The sequence below is a fragment of the Nicotiana attenuata genome, unplaced genomic scaffold, assembly GCF_001879085.1.
Source record: "Nicotiana attenuata strain UT unplaced genomic scaffold, NIATTr2, whole genome shotgun sequence".
Lineage (NCBI taxonomy): Eukaryota > Viridiplantae > Streptophyta > Magnoliopsida > Solanales > Solanaceae > Nicotiana > Nicotiana attenuata.
Window position 1 is genome coordinate 216,421 of NW_017671057.1, and position 18,290 is coordinate 234,710.

General features: G+C 36.7%; 2 protein-coding genes across 2 annotated transcripts; one reads left to right on the forward strand and one right to left on the reverse strand.

Moving 5' to 3' along the window:
* Positions 1-1,295: 1,295 nt before the first annotated feature.
* On the reverse strand, positions 1,296-4,355 carry LOC109205579 (thioredoxin Y1, chloroplastic-like). The gene is made up of 4 exons (XM_019368293.1): positions 4,006-4,355; positions 2,669-2,757; positions 2,156-2,333; positions 1,296-1,662 (listed from the first exon to the last, which is right to left on the reverse strand). The coding sequence occupies exons 1-4, from the start codon at positions 4,189-4,191 to the stop codon at positions 1,597-1,599; spliced, it is 519 nt and encodes a 172-aa protein (XP_019223838.1). The 5' UTR covers positions 4,192-4,355; the 3' UTR covers positions 1,296-1,596.
* A 2,026-nt stretch (positions 4,356-6,381) lies between these two features.
* LOC109205580 (conserved oligomeric Golgi complex subunit 2) lies at positions 6,382-16,986 on the forward strand. The gene is made up of 12 exons (XM_019368294.1): positions 6,382-7,303; positions 7,387-7,566; positions 11,612-11,948; positions 12,467-12,628; positions 12,702-12,801; positions 13,109-13,315; positions 13,430-13,538; positions 13,803-14,003; positions 14,671-14,775; positions 16,069-16,194; positions 16,295-16,429; positions 16,562-16,986. The coding sequence occupies exons 1-12, from the start codon at positions 6,824-6,826 to the stop codon at positions 16,673-16,675; spliced, it is 2,256 nt and encodes a 751-aa protein (XP_019223839.1). The 5' UTR covers positions 6,382-6,823; the 3' UTR covers positions 16,676-16,986.
* Positions 16,987-18,290: the final 1,304 nt, after the last annotated feature.

Consider the following 18,290-nt stretch of genomic DNA (forward strand, 5'->3'; position numbering starts at 1 on the left):
ATCACAAAAGTAACATCAAACAGCCCCACAAGATAAAACAACGACATGAACAACTTCTAGGTATTGTGTGGTTGCTTCTTCTCCTATTTACAACATCATCAACATACTCAACATATTGACAAGCATAACAACAATAATAACATTATAACCAAGCTATTCCCCACGATTTCCAGCCATATGAAGTCATATACATAACTCCAAAATAGTCCAATAAGAGATAACAATTTCTTATACAACTTCAAGTCCTATCTTGTAATTCTTCATCCAAATAACTTAACCAACACATAGATAAGATTAATCCCAAGAAATAGGGTGTACCTTAAATAATCTGAAAAAGCTCGAACCAAAGCTTCCCTTAGCATACAAGCACCTTAATCACATCACAAAACCATAGAGACTCTCTTTTTCACTTAGGCTAACTTTTGAGGCTAGGTTTTGGGTAAAACACCCTTGGATTTGATTTGGAACCCTTGAGAACTGTTAGAGAGGTGTTGAGAAGTTTGGGAACTATCCTTGCTCGAAAATGACAAAAAATAAGCCGTTCAAGCCCTTTAAAAATGTCCAAGGGTCGTCCACCGCGCAAGCAGCTCCCAAAGAGAGACCCTTACAAGATGATATCAAGGCAAATGAGTGCTATAAGAGGTCAAGATTGAAGATTAGGTTTGCAATTAGCAATCAAGGCCTATTTGGCCATTCTTGTAATAGCTTTAGGTAGCTAGTACAAATAGCTAATTTTATGATATAGTTTCACAAGATAGATTTTGATGAATGAACATGTTACCTATTTTGGAGAATGGGTAAGGAATATACCTTTTGTATCTCTTTAGTGAACTCAATTTGGTTTTCTCTGGTTATGGATCCCATTATGAGTTCAATCTCTTTGCCCTTGGATTGAATATCCATCTTTCTTCTAATTTCTGTTTCGCCCTTGTCTAATTTCTTGTGTTGTCCCCTTTATCTTGTCTTGTTTATTTTATTTGATTCCTTGTATTTGAGTTCGTATCATTAATTCAAATGCAATCGTTTTTTCCTTTTCTGTTTTGTTTCTGAATTTATTTTCAAAATGCTAATATCACCTTTAAAATAAAAAAATATACTCATCGAATTACAAGAAATAATCTAAACCAGCTGGCCTCATTCAACCAGTGTCATAGACTCTCAGTTGGAAATCACCCGTAAGAACTGAGCGCTAGGACAACATAATTATTAGACTTCCCTATTATCCAGAATACCTGTTAACAATCGAAAGCAAAGTCGTCTACACTGCCTAAAAAATAGCAGATCATGTTCTGCTCTGAAAAAGGAAATTGCAGTACACTTCCAATTTAAATCCTCAATACATTGCACAATAGTTGATCAAAGTAAGACATTCTTTGAAAAGTTCAAGTCTCCATATTTAAAGGGAAAAAAATGCATCAGTTAGGCCAAATGGATTAACCGTTCTACACCCGTATCTAATCAAATTTCTGAGCAAATACAGTGGAGTGAGAAACTGAAGGCTTCCGAGATGTTATACCACACAACATCTTTGAAATTTAAACACAAATGACTTCATAAAAGGAGGATCCAGAGCACTTGAGAGGAAGAATGCCAAGACTACTGCTTAACTTCTAGTGCAGATTCTATGCGTTGCATCAAAGTCGGAGCATTGAGTGCGCCCTCCTGAAACAAGACATTAAAGCAGTTATATACACAAGATACACTTGAACTAAAAACTACTAATCAAGTAGAAAATTTGCAAAAAAAAAGAGACGAAGAAGAAGAAAGATCCACCAAACCCTCATGTCTTGTTGCTGATTTGCCGGACTAGCATTTCCCTTGCTCAATAAATCGTAAAAGCTACAAGCACTTTCCAAGATCCCCACCTTGGTCCAGTTTCCGATTTCTATTGTTTTCAAGCAGTTATTCGAGCATTTCTTTTTCTACTTTTTTTGGGCTTTGGGTGTGCGTGTGCAATAAGGTGAAGAGGCATAATATGGTCACAAATAATAAATGGTTAAAAACTTAGTTGTAAATAGGAAATCTATCTACTTGGTAACTTACAATCTTATGGCTTTTCCTTACTACCAATGTCATTCAAGAAGAAATTAGCGTAGCTTGCTATTCAAAAAACCAACATGAAAACAAGTAAAAAAACAAGGTCTATTCCACTTACAAAGCGATCACAGACTTCTCCATCCTTGAACAATATGAAGGTTGGCAGTGCCTGTATTTTGTACTTATCTGCGAGGGCTGGGTACTTCTCTGAATCGATTTTCACCACTTGAATTTTATCTTTCATCGATTCACCAACTTCATTTAGAATAGGAACCATGAACTGGCAAGGACCACACCTGCAATCCAGAGTTTAGATCAGTTCTTAAATGAAATGGATGTACATCACATTATTGAGAAATGCCAGTAGTTTGGGAAATCCTCTCATTATTGTGTCCCTGGAAACTGTAGAAAAGTTTTTGACACCACTGAATTCGAAGAACTTAAGATTGAGCAATTAGCTATATCTACTTAATAATATTGTAAGCATTTGTATTCTTCTCCTTTTGATGTAAAGAAATGACACTGAATGCAGCCCATGAGAGTCGGAGACTGAAGCATTTACTACTATTTTTTCAAGAAAGCGTGAAGGTTGCCGAGGAGCATAAAACTAAAAACAAATAGAACAACATACCAGGTAGCATAGAAGTCAACCAATAATGGTTTCTCAGATTTCTCCAACAATTCTTCAAAGGAAGAAAACGTTTCCTTCTTTGCTTCAACCTAATTAACAGATACGATTCAATCAGAAAATTGATTTAATCTAATGCAATTCAGCAGTCTCATGCTAATTTTATTGCTAAACATCAAGTTTTAACATAGTAAATGCAGCACTAAACAAGAAGGCAATGAACAAATAGAAAAAAAGAAGTCCAAGATCCTCCAACAGCATATTGCTAATGATGAACAAATAGCAAGTGAATGAAAAGTTACTACTCCCTCCGTCCCAATTTATGCGAACCTGTTTGACTGGGCATGGAGTTTAAGAAAAAATGAAGACTTTTGGAATTTGTGGTCCTAAACAAGTCAAAAAGGGGCCCAGAGTATTTGTGTGGTTATAAAAGCTTCTCATTAAGGGTAGAATTGTAAGTTTAAGCTAAATTGTTTCCAAATTTAGAAAGGGGTCATTCTTTTTGGAACAGACCAATAAGGAAATAGGTTCACATAAACTGGAACGGAGGGAGTATGTCTTATTTTCTGACAGTTTACATCTACTGTATTTTGTTATCTCACTTGGTTAAAATAGTAGTACTCTCTCTTAAGCTTTTATATGAAACAAAAGAATGGCTCACTTTCCACACTATATATAAGTATACAACTACTAGTTTATCTCCAACAAAAAAGAATATTGTTTATTGCATCTGAGCAGAGGGTCTATCGAAAACAGTCTCTTTGCCTTCTTATAAAGGTAGGGGTAAGGTTTACTAACACACTATCCTTCCTAGACCCCAATTGTGGAATTAAACTGGTTTTTTTGTTGTTCTTGTTGTTGTATTTATTTTGCAACATCCTAAAATATTTGACAATCTTTTAAAAATATGCAGTGAATTTGATACTACTCTCAGTTATTTCAAGAATTCAAATTTCATCTATGCAAAACTCACCTTTAGCCAATGGTGTAACATTTCCCCCCTTTGCACTAGCTTATCAATTACTAACATTTTTACCCTTGGCACTAGAAAAGAGCTTTAGACTACAAATTGAAGTACAGGAAATTAAACAACAGGTCACATCTTTAGTAAAAAAGAAACTAAATAGCAGGTCACATCTTTAGTAAACTAGCAAATACAAGTAACAATAATAAACTGAAACTCATTGTGGACCTAATTTCTCGTAACACTATTCATTTCCTTTCAACATTAATTAGATAGTCAAAAAGAAAGTTAACATGCACCGCTGAAAACAAACACAAATAATTTTTCAAAAAAAAAAAAACAATTTTGAGATTTGGAATAAAAGAAAAAGAAATACCAGAGGAACAAAACGTGAAGTCCCTTTATTGGATTTCAACCCACAGTTTCCAATTTGAAGACGGCGAAGCTCTCTGGGAAATTGCAAGGAAGACAAGTATGTTAACTTTGTGGAAGAATAGCAATTCGCCGACGAAGAAGTCAAAGCGCCGGCTCCGGTTCCGGCAGCAGCTATAGAAATTGCCATTATTAGAAGGGAAGAAAATGCGAGAAAGTTGGAAGATTACGCGTTTGAGGGAGGGAGTGCGAAGATACAGATTGAGGAATTGAGATACTTCTTGTATTTGGAAATTGAATTGGGTGCGGTCGGTTGTAGAGTAAGGAATAAAAAGTCAACCAATTGGGAAACGCTGATTGGTTGGAACAGAAAAAGCTTGGGTTTTATCGTACCTTTCAAATTTTGTCTACGACTTATATTGCAAAAAGTATCTTGCACGGCTTTCTTTGATTTTGTTACACTCTAATTGCAAATTATTTAAAGTTAAAACACTCCTTTGGATGCAATTATTGCACTTGTGGTTTCCTTGGTTAAGCGAAGTGTATTTTGTCTTAAGATTTTTATATACTTTCATCAAATAAAAAATGTTACAGAATCTTTTTTTATATAACTTCTATTAATCTCCGTTAATCTAATTGATGAAAATATTGTTGTAAAGGGAAGAAAGATTTTCTTGTTGAATTCCCATTGTACAACCTACGAGAGCTCCTTATTTTGAAAACTTGAATTATGTGAAATAATAAAATTTAAATGGTTTCTAATTATAATATAATCATTAGAAAAATATTTTGTGCAATAATTAAAATATATACAATAAATCTTGACGCGTTATAGACTCCCCTTAAATTGCAGTGTCATAGGTTCAGTTATACATACTTGATTCTTGGACATGGACATGCTTTGTAATATGCCTACCAGGCACCATTTTAATTATTTGACAAATCTAGTGAAGATAAGTCCAGATTGCAATGTGTTTGGGCAAATATCGAGTTAGACGAAATATATAGCAAATTTTGATCTTCACGAATCAATTCATCTGCGTTTACTCTCATTTTTAACTTTTACTTCAAACACATCAGCTCACATGTTGCCAATTCAATACTCAATAGCTTTATACTCAGCTTTTGCACTTGATCTGTCACCCACATCCTACTTTTTACCTTTTTAAAAGATGGCGAAATGATTTCTTGGTCACTTAAACTTGTTGGGTTTTTTAAAGTCGATACATAAACTTATAACTTTTCCATTTGTACACTCGAACTCGTTTTTTCCATAACTAATAACATTGATCATGTGCGTGTGTATTACACATATACATACGTGTCCATCCAGTCAGCAAATGACCAATGGATGTCTTACGCGTAAGGGCGCGAAAAGTCAAGCAGCAACTCCTTCTCTTTTGACCGCTTTAGCTTCTTCTTCATGCAACTCATTTCTTCTTTTCACCACCTACAGCAGCCCTCATTTTACGGAGAACATTAGACATCAATGTTACAAATTCAAAAGAGCAGAAGAGTGCAACTCAAATTAACAGAAAATAGTACCACAACTGTTGATTGATTAAACTGAAACTCATTTACAAAGACACGGATGAAATCTCTAAATCAAAAATTTCAATGAAATACTGGAACTAGCAACAACTAAGGAGAAAGGGAGTAGAAGGAGGTGATTGAGAGCCTTTGATCCTCTGCTATGTGGTAAAAATCGAAGTAGCGATCTGCTTGAAAAATCCAGGCCTCCGGATTTTCACCACGAAACCGCCCTATCTCCACCGGACCTCTATGGCGAAGAATCGATGCCGCCGTAGGTTGGTCATCGTGTGGGTCTCTCCCATGGCGATGGCGAGTGACTTCCATCGTTGGGTCTCGATGTTGATTTCCCACCACTTCCAGTAATAATGAACGGATATCAGGAAGGATTGAATCCTTCACTCCTTGAACTGATTCTTCTACGAGAGACTTGAGTTTTTTGTTTGAAAAATGATTAGGACTGTTGGGCGTTGAATCCTTCTACTCCTTGAAAAATTTTTCTTCACCGTTTGAAAAATGAAAAAAAAATTGAAAATGGAGTTTAAAAATGGAGGAAGGGGGTATTTTGTACTGTTGGGCGTTGGGAAGGGGTTTTCACGCTCGTGTGCGTCGTGTTGTTCATGCGGGCTGCTGATTAGAACCAACTGACATCACATGGGCATGGTCAATGGTCAAATATGTTTATTAGTTATGTAAAAACGAGTTCGAATGTTTAAATGGGAAAATTATAAGTTTATGTATCGGTTTTAAAAAACTCGACAAGTTTAAGTGGCCAGAAAACCATTTCGCGTTAAAAGATCAAATTTGCACTTAAGATGACTACATATGAAACAAATAAAAGCTAAAAAAGATTATTCAGAACAACATTGCGACCGGCTTAAAAGAGAGTAGATTGGAGTTTCATTTTTTCCTTGTCGTCACTTCTCCATTTTTCGCATACCCGTCCATCATATGTATTCCAAGTCACCAAATCTGAGTCAGAACTTAAATCAAACACCTTCTGCGCATCAACAATCCGCCAACGCACTGAGTACATATGAATCAAAACACTCCTAGTACGTACAAATTCTAACTCAAACCGCATTTCACTATGTGTACATGAATCTTTTAACTTTTACCTTCTTTTACCATACCTAAATCAGCACAACCCTTATTTAATAGTACAGCAAAACGTGTAATTATTCTGAAAGCTTCCATTTTTAACCGTAAAATACCAAATCTTGTCTTGGTTCGTAATTCACATAGCATTTCACAGCACAGAGCAATTTCCCCCAATATTATCAAATAGCCAGATGCAAGATCTTCAATCTCCACCACCACAATCGGCACACGCAGCACCACGCTCCGCGGCGGACCTATTTGGAGATCCAAGTGATCCAAACCCACCACAATGGCTAAACCCAACATTGTTCCAATCCCAAGACTTCGACCCGGAATCCTATATCTCCGATTTACGCACCTTTGTTCCTCTCGAAACTCTCCGTTCTGAACTCCGTTCCCACTTCACGTCGCTACAGCGTGACCTGGTGGACCTCATCAATCGAGATTATGCGGATTTTGTTAGCCTCAGTACGAAGCTTACTGATGTTGACGCCGCTGTGGTTCGTATGCGAGCCCCACTGGTTGAGATCAGGGACAAAATTGATGCTTTTCGAAATGCTGTTGAAGGATCTCTTGCTGCCCTCCAAAACAGGCTTAAACAGCGAGCTGATGCTGCTGAGGCCCGCCAAGTTCTTGAGCTTCTCCTTGATACTTTCCATGTTGTCTCCAAGGTACACTACATATTCATTCACTGCACATTTTCATGTTGGAGTTTGAGGAGTTTTAGTATTCATCTCATCTGATTGCTTTGCAGGTTGAAAAACTGATTAAGGAGCTCCCAGCAGCTGATTTGTCCAATGGACATGATGTGAATTATGCAGAGAATGGGATCGAAACAGGATCTAATCTGAGCCTGAGGGAAACTCAAAGCATGCTCCTGGAGAGAATTGCTAGTGAAATGAATAGGCTAAAATTCTATATTGCTCATGCTCAGGTTAGAGTTTTCCTATTTTCGATCAACACTTTATTATCAACGTCACTAATCCTCCAATAGGAAAAAAAAGGCCTCCTCTTTCATAATCTTATTTAAAATTTTGGTGACACCATATTTGTTGAGTCTTTATTTGTCTGTCTCATTTGTAGTAGCTTAACTGGAGAACATTTTCTCAAGATAATGTACATCACAGGGTTGTGAGTCAGTATTTTGGTGTTCTGTTTTCTCCAGTGGCCACATGGGTAGAAAATATAGTGATAACCTGACTTCCTCCGGTCCTTGATATGTGACACGCCCTTTGTTCGATCTATGTGGCGTAGTTTGACATAGAAACTTGTGGCTATAAAACTTTTGAAACTTGTGGTCTTAAACATGACATAACATTTGTGTCATTATAAAACTTGTCATTAAGGTAAAATAGGAAGTTTAAGTTAAATTGTTTCCAAATTAGGAGATTATCATTCTTTTTCTGATCGGACTATATAGGAAATGCTGCCACATAAGCTGGAACGAACGCAGTAGTTTTTGCAGTACCATTGTATCAATTTTCAATTCACCTTTAGTATTCTAATATGAAGAACTGCTCTGAGGAGTTTAACTGTAAAGGAGGTGTCCACGTATGAAGTGCCTTAACTTAACTTAACTCTAGTTAGCTTATAACTGCAGTTAATTACATTAGTTAGTTAGTTAATGTTTACAGCTGTATATACATTAGTTAGTTGTTGTAATTGGGAGCAGTTATATGTAATAGTGCTGTATTCACTCTTCGATATATCTGAGAGTGAGTACAGCACTATTACATATAACTGCTCCCAATTACAACAACTAACTAATGTATATACAGCTGTAAACATTAACTAACTAACTAATGTAATTAACTGCATTTATAAGCTAACTAGAGTTAAGTTAAGTTAAGGCACTTCATACGTGGACACCTCCTTTACATTAACGTTGGTAAAGAAAAGGTTTACATGAATCTGGTCAGTCTTCCCAAAAATTTCCATCATTGATTAAAAAATTAGGAAATTTCATATGGAGAGGAGGCTATGTAGTATGGGCCCTTCGGATCACCCTAGGTTATAGTTGCATTCAACTCTGCCAGTATCTTCCTCTTCCATTGCTTAGTGCCATCTTATAACATTATAAAGCTAAGTGCAAATATGAAGACCATAGTTTCTCTGACTCTCACATAGTTGTAATCCTATTATGTCTTAATTAATCATCTCATTAAAACCGTTAAATTGGAGCCACGCCTTTTCGAATCTAAAGGGCCTTGGCCACTTTATCATACTTCAAATATCAAGAAGAATAGGACAGTGGTTGGCAATTGGTTTCCATAACACTTGATAAGACAAAATTAGGGAACTAAACCTCACACTTCATCTTTAGGGGAGTTCACTCATCATGGTTTCTTCGCTCTTCCTTCCATAAGCAACAGTTAAATAATATCTTAGTTCTTGATCTACAATCTCTATATTCTTGAGGAAATTCATATACAATCTGCTCCTTGACATTGGAATTTGCATGAAAGCAACTGGCTGGCTGGCCGTTAAGAGCTCCTCCATTGATAACATCCTCCTGTTCCCTAACACTAGCATACCCCAAATGCCGGCTAGACTCAGGGAAAACCATCTTAACTTATGATTTTAAACAGTCCTTGTGATCATGTTCGGCATGTTTGGCATCCTGTTTTCTTAAAGCAAATTCCATATGGTCTTCACCTCTTCATTACCCTTTTTACTACCTCTCTTGTATAACAGTTTTAGAGTCATTAAGACTACTCAGATTCCATGTTAATGTTTCAACTGCATTTAAAAGAATTACTTGGCCTATCACCTTCTTTTTCTGATAACTGTCAATGTTTGATGTCAACGACCTCAATTTCAGGGTATTCCTCCCTATCTTTTGAGATTTATGAACATACTTAGAGTCGTGCTCTCCTCCCTACCTCACAGTTCTAGTCAACAGTGACAACATTTTATTCTCTTAACCGAAAATGAGATGCCTAGAAAGTTAGCAAACTTATTGGGCTTGCGGTGAGCCTATATGAAATAGGTCTCCTCTGTTCGTTTCATGTTCTTCTAGAATTTTCTACTTAGTTTCCTTCAATTCCATCATTTCCGAAGGAAATCCATCTTGAAAGTGAATAATGTTCTGATTATATCTCTGATGTGGAATGACATTCTTATCCATGTTTAACGTGCAAAATCCTGATCCAGTGAGAAGGATAGTATTTCCCATTTGAGACTGGTTTAACTTATATGTTGAACACCTTCCTAGTTTAAGGGTTGTGTAATTTGGTTACCGAAGTTTTCTCATGGCTTCTATTGAGCATTGATCCAACTTGGTTTGTTGAATTTGAAGATGGTCGGAATGCTTTCCTGATATATAGTCTTCTCCTCTGTCACCTCCCAATTTCTCGTCACCAATATAACTTTTATTGATTTATCTTTTCAATTCATGTGTTAAATTGGCTTGGACGCTGAATTATAACAGATTACACACTTCTGAATTAGTCGCTTCTGTGCCTTGGCTTGTTCCCTGTCTTTGTACGCCTATTATCTTGACAGGCTTGGACTATTTTAGCTGCGATAGCTTTTTAGTTAAAGGCTGTCCCGTATAACTCATTAATTTCCCACATGCTTGTTTCTTTTGTTTATTTCGTGCCCCGGGGGGGGGGGGGGGGGGTTGCATGTTTACGCCCAACACTTTTGGCCCTTTGAAATTCAGGAAGTCTCTCATCTTCTGTCCAAAGTGTTCTTTGGTGTACTTTGTACTTGTTGAACATAGCTAATGTCAGCAGACACTTCTTTTATGCCGCTGCTTATTTTTCACATGTATTTATCCTCATCTTACTGTGGATTGAGCTCTTATATTCTCATCTTCTGAGGCTCCATTTAATAGATGAGATGGCTTGGACTAGCATTAACCTCGAAGCCCCCTGTTAGATGACGCCAAGCTCTGCGTCAAAATTCTCTTTCTTCTTCTAGAATTGAGCCAGTAGTTTACCTTTGTTTTGACAAGGATGGGAAGCTAATTTCTTTACCCCTTTGGTGGTCATTTATTCTTTTTGATGACTCATAGTTGAAAGAGTTGGCATTTTGACTCTAGACACATTTCGTAGTTGGGCTCCTTTTCCATTAACACCACATAGCTTTATAATTGGACTAGTAGTAGTGAACACAGAACACCACACTTGAAAATCTCTTCTTCCTAATCATATCTGTGCAACCAGCTTTGATGACCAAAGATCTAGTAACAAGAAATTTTTGTCGTAACACTCATTCCGCATTTGTCCTCACTCAATAGAAGCTACAACAGCAGAAGGTTGTCACCCATCTAACTTTCCTGGCAAAGTCTTCCAAGCTCTCATTGCCCGCGTATCCCATAAGAGTAGTATTTAAGAAACTGCTATTTGTTTCAATTCTGGGAATTGAGAAAATCTGACCTGACTTCCTATAGTTGACAACTTCCCTCTAGGATTAATATTGGGACAGAGTGTGTCTTTTATGTCTGGTTGGGATGTGTGATTGATTAGGGATGAGGAAAAACGGAAGAAGTAGACTAAGGTGTTCGGAGTAGGGAAGGGTAGGATGAGGAATTTCAGAGAGTCTGCCTTTGGCCACACCCTCTTTAGACAAACGTTTTCATTCAAGCCACTCCATCGCTAGTACAATAGCACGTTGCCTTAATAATCGCAGAGCCACAGAGGAGCTTGACAAGTTCTAGCAAAACCATAGAGAGCAGGCTATGCGTAGCTTAGCCTATCCAGTATCCAATTCTTCTTTAACTAGAAGAGGTTACTATTTAATTCTTCTTGATTTTGCATTACCTATCAATTTGCCTGGTTTCATTCATTTGTGAAATAGCTGATGCTTGTGTACTTTTCTATGTGATGATTGTTGTATAATAGTTAGTTGATGACTTGTGTACTTTCTACTTTCATTCATTTGTGTAAATAGCTCACGCTTGTGTACTTTTCAATGTGATGATTGTTGTAAGTTAGCTGATGACTGGTGTACTTTTCTACATGATGATACTGTAGAATATGCCCTTTATTGAGAATATGGAGAAGAGGATACAGAATGCAAGCTCTTTATTGGACACAAGCTTGCAACACTGTCTTGTAGATGGACTTGAACATAGGGATGCCAACGCAATATACAACTGCTTGCGTGCATATGCTGCCATAGATAATACCAGGAATGCTGAGGGAACTTTTCGATCAACTATAGTGGGCCCTTTGATCCAAAAAGTCATCCCGCAAAATCCATCTGGAGTTGTTGGTGGATCATCTGGAGATGAACTTGAGCAGGACTATGCAAAGATCAAGCAATATATAGAGGATGATTGTAAATTTCTATTGGACATATCCTCTATCGGTATGATTGTTAAGACTCAAGATGCTATATTATAGATGTCAGTTTGGGCAAGATCTTCTGCATATGTAGTTAGTTCCTGTCATATTACTTTCACGAGCTTGATTTATTTTGCTTTACCTGAAGACACAAGCACAAACCTAATCAAGACGTACCTTTAAATAATTTATTTATGGGTTTGTATCCATTATGGTTGTGTGTAAGTATCCAGTATGAGTATGCCAAGTTTTTTGTTAATTGGTAGAGTATCATTAAATATCTGCACGAAGTACCCACACCCTTATCACACCCGTTCGATGTAAGCACATCAAGACAAATGAAAGATCCATTTACTCTTGATTCCTGTACCACCACAGATAGTTCTCTTATCAGAAAGATAAATCATCTTAGAAAGGTCTAACTTACCTGAGCATGTTCCAGTTTATCCCTCTGGTAGTTTTTTTGGTGGTTATTGGTCTGTGCATTTTCATATCCGGTTGAAGCAATTGCAGCAAAATGACATATTACTGTGGCTATTTCAGAAAATTCTGGTTTACATGTTTCAAGCTTCATTGCAAATTCTATCCTTAAAGAGGTTCACTCTGCCATCCAGAAAGGAAAACCGGTGGTATTCTCCCCTGGAAGGCCTACGGTGTTCCTCAAAAATTACAAAGCAAGCTTGTATTTCTTGGCACATTTAGAAGGTAGAGGAATCACTATCTGTTTAGTAGGTTGACCAGTTTAAAAGTTTTTGCTAATGAACCTCATGGATGCTAGGTTATTGTCCCTCGCGATCTGAAGTAGTCAAGTTTCGCTCTGAAGCTGCATATATTGACTTCATGAAACAATGGAATGTCGGTGTCTATTTCTCATTGAGGTACTATAGAGTGAAATTTAGTTGTCAGAGATAGTTAAGAATTTGTTAATGCATCAATCAATCAAGCAACTATGCCTCAATCCTAAAATTGGTTGGGTTTGGTTAAATGAAATCCTCAATATCCATTTATGCACTAGTCAAAGGATTCATTACAATCAGACCCCTCCTTTATCCAGAACATGGACCAACTATGCTTTGCTCTCGCATAGGTGAAGTAATGATTTGTTAATGCATATTAATACAAAATGTATTTCTCCCTCGAAATATCTTAACCACAGAGGGTCATTGTTAATCTTGATCATGTCAGGTTCCAGGAGATAGCTGGCGCTCTTGATTCTGCACTTTCTGTTGCTAGTCTCGTCCCAGTGGCCTCTGAACAGAGGAAGCCTCAAGACTTGATTTTGAAGCAAAGTACGTCTCTTTTAGATTGCTTAAGATCTTGCTGGAGAGATGATGTTCTTGTCCTTTCTTGCTCAGACAAGTTCCTGCGTTTGTCTTTGCAACTTATGTCCAGGTCAGACTGGTATCAAAACTAGGAAGATTATGTGCTTCTTTATATTGGTTTGCATGAGGTAATTGTATTCATCTAATTACTTAATGACATATTAAGTGCTGTGTCAAAATGTAGATTCTCAAACTGGTTATCTGCCGGATTGGCTGCTCGTAAAGCTGGTAATGTGGGCTCAAACCTTGGATTTGAATGGGCTATTTCTGCAGGTCCTGACGATTTAGTATATGTACGGTATCTCGTCCCTGACAGTTATATCATCAGAAATCTCATATACTATTATGATATATACCCTTTATCTCTTAGATGCTTTCTGTCAAGCAGTTCTTGAGAGTTTGAGACTTTGTTGTTAGCTGAACTTTTTCTTGTGAGATAGAGTGGTCATGTGACAACCCCCTCAAATAACAGCTTATGCTAACAAATAAAAACGAACTCTACATCAGTTCAAGTGATTAATAGAAGCATGTCACTGATAATGATTGTTTTGTCACAGGTAGTTCACGATTTGAACTGTTTGGTGGAGGAAGTGTGTGGTGATTACCTTGAACTCACACTTGAGTTGCTCAAGTCATGCCCTGCTGAAGTGTGTGATATTGTAAAACAGGGTATTTTACAAGGTGGGAAGACCCTAAAGGACCTTTTGCCAATTGTGATGAATGCAATAATTGAGACGATAGTTGAGAAGTCTGTAGAGGTAAGTAATAAGTTATGATTTGTTGCTAGGTGGATAGTTAATCTTCTAACAATAGTAGGTATATCTAGTAAGCATAAATTGAAGAATAGTAATAGAGGGAGTTTTGTCAAACTGTACACCCTTCTTCATTACTGAGATAAATGTTCGATTAATTAGATCAATACTATAATTCTATTGTAACAATTTCCTGAATGAACAATGTCACCTGTATGGATTTAGCTCAATGTAGTTTTCTGGTTATTTCTAGAATTTGACTTCAAAGTTCAGTGTAGAAACATTTATCTTAGAGGAACAACAGACAAGATCTAGGAGCGACAAATCTTAAATTGTCAATTGTACACACTAAGTTTAATGTTGTAAGCTACTGGATCGTGTTTATACTGTTAACTGAATCTGCTTCACATAGAAACCCCCATATTGTCACTTCTAGACCATACTTCCCTTAGTCGACCATAACCTGACTGGAAGACCCAAGGGTGGCAGCTTTTAATTGAGTTGGATCTGTTAATTGGCATCCTTAGCTTTCTTTATCCTTCTTCTGTTAATTATTGTTCGAGATTATTGGTCTATGAATCTTTGTCAAAAAAAAAAAAAGGGAGATTCTATTGGTCTATGATTGATTAATTCTTGTTTTGTTATTTGTTTGCCCCCTTCAAATTTGTTGTAGGACTTGAGGCAGTTGAAAGGAATAACTGCTACCTACAGGATGACTAACAAGCCTCTCCCAGTCAGGCATTCCCCATATGTCTCTGGGGTATTACGTCCACTAAAGGTACATGTTAGTGTATCATCATTGTTTGCTTACGCGGAAATTTCTGATTTTTTTAAATTGTTAAGTATTTCTTTACTGATCTTCGTTCTAGTTTATGCTTATTTTTAAGTTGAATTAATTCCTGCTGTTGTATACAATTTTTCTCAGCACAAGATATTTTTGAAGTTCGCTTGGTGACTTAATGTGCAATTCAAGCAACACTATTAATTGAGGGACTTGGTTCTGGTGCATAAGGCTTTATGTCACAAGTACCTCAATCTTTTTGGGATTAGTTTCTGCCACTTATTTGTTACCTCTGTGTTTGTCATTGAAATTTGTTTAGAAAGGGACTTGTGTGGCTTTTAGTCCAGTATAAAAATCTAAAAAAAATCTATGCTGTTTTGGTTCTTTACTTAATTAAAGACATTGCTAGTTAGCAGAGGTAAATTACAACACAGGATGCTGTTATATGACTTTAAAAAAGGGGGGTTAATGATGGATGATCTTCCTGTTGCTTACAGATTGTAAAAGTCCTCTAAAATAGCTCTCCAACCCGTGGGAACCATACAACTCGTTTAGGCATACACTACAATCTCCATGCCAACAAGACAGTTGATAGTTTTCAACTTTTTTCTATTTTGTTTTACGGATGTCCCCGTATTGACTTGGATAGTTTTAAACACATTTTGCAATCTCATTGATATTGAGACCGCTTTATTTCCCATTAAAATGCCTAAATTTGTCAACTGTCAGTTGATTTCTAAATAAAGTGAACCTACCCCCTTCAAAAAATGAATTTTGACCCGCCTAGCATAAGATTTTCGCTGTCCGACCCCATTTACCCTGCGCGGCCACTCCTGCCCCACCAGCATATATAGTTGGACTTGTCTCTACGGCTTTGGGGCTTTTGAGTAGGACTTGTTTAGTTTCGTAGTGTGATACAAAGGCAGTGACACTGTTATATTGACCAGCCTGCGTTTAATCTCAGCATTAATATGTTCTCACAAAGTTCATTTCTTGTCATCTCAAATGACAAGCCTCATTTCATGCCATCTCAGGCAAAAATTTCTATAGAATTCAGTAACTTGAATCTTTGTATGTTATTGTTGCTAGTAATATGAATGGGAAATCTGTAATTTGATTCTTTGTGCTTTCTTACTAGTTCATTTTGGTTTTTTAGTATCCGTTGTTGTATTGCTGCAAAGCTAGATTCTATTGCTTGTGTGATGTGTAGAATTACAAAAACTAGAACTCTTGTTTTTTAAATCAAGCGGACTTTGGTGGTTTTAATCTGGAACCACTCACGTGTTCCAGGAATTTTTGGATGGAGAACGGGCTGCTACATGTCTGACAAGTGAGATCAGGAATGAGCTCTTGCAAGGTGCCGCTTTGGAAATAACTGGACGTTACAATGAATTAGCTACAGACCTTGTCAATATGGTGAGTGAACCAGGGGATACTGACCTGTGCTGTTTGTTCCCCGGGTTTCCATTTTTCCAGATAATATTTATTAAGATCTACTTTCCGTTGGTGTTCACAGAGTCGAAGAACGGAATCTTCGCTTCAAAAACTACGTTTGGGTGCTCAAAGACGAGCTGGAGCAAGCTCAGATGTCTCAGATCAGAATTTGTCTGATACTGACAAGATCTGCATGCAATTATTTCTTGACATTCAGGTAACTATCACCTCTGCTTAGTCCTGGCTATATATTTAACGAAGCATTCGTATGGACATTTTGGTTGAGGTGCAGCACTATGAAAAATGATCTTCCTCTTTTTTGCTTAATTTAAACATTTCATTCGATCAGGAATATGCACGGAGCCTATCATCACTTGGGGTCGACGCAGCTAGTATTCCACCTTATCGTTCGTTATGGCAGTGTGTTGCCCCTGCTGAAAGGCAAAACTCATTAACCTTCTAGTTTAGGCTGGGCTGGTTTGGTACAGAGGTCTCATAGTTTACCTTCTAAATTAATATTTCATAGGTCTACTTCAATTTTGTATCAATATTTCCATCCTTCTCTTTTTTTTTTCTTCTCCCCCTGATATATTGTCACTTCGATGTAACAACTCTACAACTGATTTTTTAGATATCTAAAGACATATAAAGGTGGATATCTGAATATTGTAAGGCAGATTTTCCCAAAATCATACATAAAGTAGCTGCAAACATAGAAACGTACAATTTATTGTTAATTGGAAGAGAAAGTCGGAGCTTATATTTGGAAGTCTCTCATTTCTGTGTCAAACTTTATCGTATGTTGATGATATCGCATCTCTCCAATAGAATGCTTTTTAGGAAATGAGGCAAGCGAAAGTAAGGTTGTTTATCGAGGAGGAAAATTGTTGGTCGCCATTCATACTTCGTAAGTTGCAATTCTCTATTCCCTTAGATTTCAGCTTGTAACAGGTATATTATGTATGGTTACAATTTACAAATATTATCCAAACCTCACTTCTCTCAGGTTTTCTTCAACAAAGTTGTAATTTAATCTACAGCGCATATATTTCCCTTTATGTTTTAATTTTATACTCCCTCCGTTCCAATTTATGTGAACCTGTTTGACTGGGCACAGAGTTTAAGAAAAAATAAAGACTTTTGAAATTTGTGGTCCTAAACAAGTTAAAAAGGGGTCCAGAGTATTTGTGTGGTTATAAAAGATTCTCATTAAGGGTAGAATTGTAAGTTTAAGTTAAATTGCTTCCAAATTTAGAAAGGGGTCATTCTTTTTAGAACGGATCAAAAAGGAAATAGGTTCACATAAACTGGAACGGAGGGATTATCTTTTTTTTTGTAGCAGAAGTATAATTTCATGCTTCATTGCATCCTAAACCGGCTTCCATTCACCTTCTTGAGAAGAATTTGCACACGAAAAAGATGACCAAATATGAAACAAATAAAAAAAGATTATTATGAACATAGCGACAAGCTTAAAAGAGAGTAGCTTTGTAGTTTTTTTCTTATTTATTTTGTAACTAATTAATTTATCTGCGCTTTGCACGGTTATGAGAAAAATTAATGAATTGACAAAATAATCCTTTTATAAATTTAGCTGGTGTAGAGATAAATTTTCACTCTCTATGCATACAAAAATCAATTAAATAGATTGATTAAACCATGAATATAAATATCTTTTTTCAAGTCAGCTACAAGAGTATTTTTCATATCATCACTTTCACATAAATAAGGGGAACATAAACAGCCATATTATACGATGTTTATCATAAAGTAAAGTGGATAGCAAACTTAAAGCATAGTGCCCGTCAAGATTTAGTTTCAAAACTATCCATCTTACTTTGAGTTGCCGATAGCAGTTGCAAATTTGTAATTTGTTCTAGTAGATATTTATTTTTTGGTAACACTGTGAATTACCATTGATAACAACAATTGGAAACAAACACCAAAGGAGCACCTGATCACGCAATGACTGATCTTAGGCCTCAAAAAGACATCCTTTAATTACACATTATTCTTTGCAAAAAGCCCCTACATATATGCATTTTCCTTGACTGCTTAAGCATCTGTTTGACCAAAAA